The sequence below is a fragment of the Etheostoma spectabile genome, chromosome 5 (genome assembly GCF_008692095.1).
Source record: "Etheostoma spectabile isolate EspeVRDwgs_2016 chromosome 5, UIUC_Espe_1.0, whole genome shotgun sequence".
NCBI lineage: Eukaryota > Metazoa > Chordata > Actinopteri > Perciformes > Percidae > Etheostoma > Etheostoma spectabile.
This window is the reverse complement of record NC_045737.1, coordinates 10813758-10819228: the sequence shown is the minus strand read 5'-3', so window position 1 is coordinate 10819228 and position 5471 is coordinate 10813758. Positions and strand designations below refer to the sequence as shown.

General features: G+C 43.0%; 1 protein-coding gene across 2 annotated transcripts in view; it reads right to left on the bottom strand.

Moving 5' to 3' along the window:
- The window catches only part of rhobtb2a (Rho related BTB domain containing 2a), a 15086-nt gene extending 9977 nt beyond the window's left edge, over window positions 1-5109 (bottom strand). The window contains exons 1-2 of one of the 2 annotated variants that reach the window (XM_032516994.1): window positions 5042-5109; window positions 1923-2124 (exon numbers count right to left, since the gene is read on the bottom strand). In XM_032516994.1, coding sequence (XP_032372885.1) covers window positions 1923-2124; window positions 5042-5109 — 270 coding nt within the window. Of the gene's footprint in view, window positions 1-1922; window positions 2125-4833; window positions 4933-5041 lie in introns of those variants that run through there. The other variant, XM_032516995.1, reaches the window with a different exon arrangement.
- Window positions 5110-5471: the final 362 nt, after the last annotated feature.

The following is a 5471-nucleotide window of genomic DNA, read 5'->3' as shown; positions in this document are numbered from 1 at the left end:
CACATTCAGGGATGCTTCACTTCTGCAAGTCACTAGTGGGAATGCTTACAGCTAAATGTTACCTCAAAAAATCCCTTCATGTGACCACATGTACTGTGTGTTGTCTTGTGCATTATGTTATTATATTGTTATGTATTGTATACCATGTTGTCATGTATTGTATACCATGTTGTCATGTATTGTATACCATGTTGTCATGTATTGTATACCATGTTGTCATGTATTGTATACCATGTTGTCATGTATTGTATACCATGTTGTTCATGTATTGTATACCATGTTGTTATGTATTGTATACCATGTTGCTGTCTGCATTAATCCTTTTCGGGAGAGCGTGTGGCGGCGCTTTAAATAGCCGCGGCCCGGAGGCTTGCTCCAACCAAAGCATCATATCACCGTGTACCTGTGCACGCGTGACAAATAAAGCTATCTGTATCTATCTCTAATTGTTTTATGGTTCGAATCGAATAATCTACTAGCTCGACCTCTGTGAGCTGAGGCTGAACGAGCTCGGAGAACAAAGTGAAATGAAGAAGGGTTCAGTTCACAATGGGTGGCGGCAGCTCAGTCTGTAGGGGGTTGGGTTGGGGAAGAACACAATATTTTACATAACATAACGTCTTCTTCCTGCTTCTGTCGAGAGCAGTCGTGCTTTTCCTCCTCTCCCCTCTTATCATGGCTCCCATTTTCTTTGTCTACTTTGTCGTGTGGAACTTTTCTCCTTTCTCTTTGATTCTGGTTCTGATGCATCTGAAGTGAAGAGTGTGCATGCGCTAACATGCATGCTGCCGGTTGCAGTGCTCCGTCTCTGTCTTCTTACTATTGGTGCTACTGTGACACAGAATTTCCCTTCAGGGATCAATAAAGTATTTCTGATTCTGATTAAAAATAGTTTCGGTGACTAAATGTAACCAAGCCGCTACAGTTTCACAACCTGTTAAAAACTGCGACCGACGCTCTCTGGTTTAGATATTAAGGTGGTATTTCCTGCCACCGTGAGGGGCACTCATTTATAAAATGCCCCAGTGGCTCGTACGAGAGGGCAGGAGCACACGGCTCATATTGTGTGGTTCGGAGGGCTTGTTGTTACTTTAATGACGTGACAGTAGAAAGATAAGAAAGGGGTGCCAGAGGAAATGAGGATTTATTAAAGGTAGGTCCATGCAGAGAAATCTGCAGGGAGAAAAGCAGCGTAACAATTTATGATACAAATGTATGATACCAATTAAAACACATGACAGAGGCTTGTGTTCAGAGTTACTACAGAATGTGACATATTCACAACAGACACATTTTCTATTGTGTTCATGTATAGATATAGTTTGAGTCACAAGAATTTTAAATCCTCAAAAACATCACACGCTTGGTAAACCCGAGGCACAAGTCAACGTTTAGGGTGTGGGGGGGGGTGGAAATCGATACAGCATAGCATTGCGATATTTCAGTGGCAATACTTTAACGATGCACAGGGGCAAGTATGGATATTTTATTATATATGTGTTGGTCAGTTTGTCCCATTATGCAGCAATAACATTGAAGTGATATGGACAAACAGATAAATGTTTTTTTTTTAAGATAAAAAGGATGTTGATAAGTTTCCTTTTGGGGACGTCATTAGAAATTGGGAAAAACAGAGGTTGGAAAAAAGGTTACAAATTGCAAAATATCGCAGAATATTGCAATATGTTTAAAATCGCAATAAGATCGTATCGTGGTATAAGTATTGTGATGATATCGGGAGGCGTCTGGTGATCCCCCCCCCCCCCCCCCCCCCCCCCCCCAATTGACGTGCGCCTTGGACTTCTTTTTCTTGATGCTCACAGGATATGTTCATGCTTTCTATCAAAGAACAGTCTAATTTTCTTAAGATCAGTTCAAAGACTCTCTCCAGTTCTTCGGTTTTACATCTCTCCCGTACTCACCTCCTGGCACACTCTGTACTGGTCGATCGCCCAGACCGTGGGCACATGTGTGGCGAGCAACTGGTACTGGGTCAGCGTGGCGTTGCAGGCCCGGGCGCAGATCAGACGGGTCTTCCCGACTGCATTGTCTCCCACCACCACACACTTGATAGTTTCAACGTTTGGCCTCTCATAGTCCATTTCAGAATCTGTCAGCTGGGACCTGTCACCAGACAGAGAAGCACAGGAAGCTGCATCAGCGTCTGAAACCCTAAACTATCGTCCTGAACGGAACAGGGACATGGATCGATACGGCTATAAGACACCCGGACTACTTCTCATCTGCACTGCTCGCTCTGTCTGCAGAGATATCAATGGACGGTCTCGTGACGTCCCTGGGCCCATTCACAAGTCCCCCTATCCTCGCTCTCTCCTGACATAGAGACAAATTTAAAGGGACATGCAAACAAAAGGAGTATTTCTAGTTTATTTTTAAATCCATAGAGTTTGCAACACACACACTACTTCACTGTTACAGGCAAGTCATTAAGAACAGGTTCTTATTTACGAGGGCGGTCTGACAGGTGACAAAGCCACTAAAGGGAAGGACAGGAGGGCCAAGAACTAAAGTACATTAGACAAACTGTACATACACTTTTAAAATGACATGAAATACAATTTCACAGACAGCAATAATGTGCAGTATTTTAGCTCAATTGTAAAGGAAAAACCACACTAAGTTTCAAAATTATAACCCGTTACAAAATAAACTGTTTAGTATATCAATCAATCAATCAATAAATCAACATTTATTTATCATCTATGAAGCCCTTTACAGAAACCAGCAGGTTGTATCCAAAGCACAGAAGCTAAGTTAGGGCCGGGCCATATGGAGAATGTCAGATGTCACAATATTCTTGCCCAAATACATCAACACCGATATTGCGGCAATATTGGTGATTCCACAAAATATTTTTTACAATGGCATTTTAGATAATCATTAATAATGGGGTAAACAGTTTCAAGTGAAATTGTACACTGACTGTGTTGACATGCATGCACAAATACGGTGTGATGTTAAAACAAATCTGCTCAAATGAGATTCCCACAACATGATTTTCTGAGAAAATTGAGTTAGTATGTGCTTGTTATTATCAGTTTAGACAACGTGATGGTATGTCACAATATCTCGATATAGGATTTCATCACAATACGATTCCATCGAAAAGGGGTAAATTATCATATTGAATTAATGCCCAGCCCTAGTCTAAATAATTACATTTTTGGGTTTTAAAAAAAGAGCTACGTCTGTAACAGTGTGGATGTCGGAGGGGGGGGTGGGGGGGACTTGTCTCGGGGCAGATCAGCCCACAGCTTGCACCTCGACATTGGGACTTGGAAAAGAAGTTGATTGGATGACCGCAGTCTTTGTCGACTACGGGTTAAAAAAGGTTGATACAAATCTATGCAGATATTCTGTTCTGATTCAGTAATCCCATCAACCATCTGCACGCCTAAAATACCTGTTCCCTGTTTGCGGTTCTCACATAACAACCCAGACCTTACTGGTTCATAACAATGGGAGCTAGAAAATCTGACGTGCACATAAACACCTTCATTAAATGAAATAGAGGGAATAGGTCTGTTGAAAATGTTTCTGATGATGTGGGTAGCTGGACTGGTCTCCAAGGGAACAGTAGCCCTTGTATGTGTGTGTCAGACAATCGTCCATCCATCTATCACTGATCATGCATCCACAGCGGTATACAGACATGCCATTTATACCCGCTGTGGAAGGCTGCTGTCATGCTAGCGTTGTTGCCTTCCTTTAGCTCCTACCCGAGTCCTAACAGCACACTGGACATCCCAATCTGTGTTCTGTAATGTCCATGCTTTGTCTCATCCTGGACCAGATCTATACTTAATCTATGTTCTCAAATGCCAAATCACCATCCGAGTTTATTCCCGCTTGAAAGATTTCATCAGAAGAGTCATTCATATTTAGACTCTCACGTCTTATGAATGAGGTCAGATGCTCCTGGTGTTCCTGTCCCTGTCTGGACCCAGAGGACATGAAGGAAGACAGAAAAAAAACTGGCCACCTCCCTGTAAAAGCATCACTTTTAGTCACCATGCACTATAGCTGCAATGAGTAATCTTGTCAACTATTATTTGAATCGCCAAATATTTATTTAATCAATCAACTGGTTTGAGTTGTTTTTTTATGAAAGAAAAGTCTAAATTCTCTGTTTCCAGCGTGTTAAATGTGAATATTTTCTAGTTTCTTCTCTCCTCTGTGACAGAAAACTGAATATCTTTAAGTTGTGGACAAAACGAGACATTTGAGGACGTCATCTTGGGCTTTAAGAAACACTGATGAATTTCTTTTTTTACCATTTTATAGAACAAAAAACTAATTGATAAATCGACAATGAAAACAATCGTTAGGTGCAGCCCTATTATACACTACAACCACATGTCTGGTTCTCTATAGGATGACAATCAGAAACAGTCTGTTATCCTATATCAGGATATTTTGATGTAGCCTACTTGTATGCCATGCCCTCGAGATTACTACAACGGGTTACTATGATGGGTTTTAGCTGCCATTCATAAAATCTGCCTCTCATTGACTGCACAATCTACATCCCTACAGGCCAAATCTCACCTCCGTTTATACATAAAAACATCAGACAGTCACAGTGTGACCGTAGGCTGGGCCTGGATGACATTACACAGATAATATTGCTTTTTCACATGCCCTTTCCGGTTCGTCTTCACTGCGCAAATCCCGAATTAATGCATCTTTTTAAAATACTCTACATAACCCACTCAGCCTTCAGACGATCGCCCGAAACAAACCGTGATCAAATACGCGTGCGGGCTCAGTTATCATGCACAACAACAGTGGTAAAAACAGAGCATATCCTACCAGAAGGACCGAGCAGTCCCAGCACCACCGAGACACTAGTCATGAGGCTCTGCTGCATTATTCCGCCTTATGTAACACGCCGTCACTGACTCTTGAGCCTGTTTATCCGTCTCCGCGCGCATCGCAGCAAAACACAGCGACAGTACGGAAATAAAACCTTTTTTTTTGTTCTTTTTTTTTTGCAGGAAACATGTTATTTCTTCCTTACCTCAACATAGGGAAATGCTGCATCGGGTTGGTCGATGATCGAGATCGAGATCGAGAGCAGAGCTCCATCGGATGCGGCTTGCACCTGACGGCGGCTCGTGTTTAACTTCATGTTCGAGGCAAAGGGACCAAGTGTTGGGGGAAAAGAGGCGGAGGAGGACCGCAGATGTTCCAGCAAAGCTCCCCCCCCCCCCCCCTACCCGCTGGATCAGCGCGATTAGTCCGATTGCATTGCCACAAATACGGACGCTGATGAGAAGCCTGTCGGTGTGATGCAGATCGAGCTGCAGCCCGGGTGAACGCGGGGCCTCGGAGCTAATAATAGGCAGCCGGGCTCCGGCCAAAACAGCCATTCATTACAAAACACTGATCCACTTTAAAGTCTCGCAGATCTCCTTCCACAGCTCCTAAACAGACCGGCCTGCAGTCTC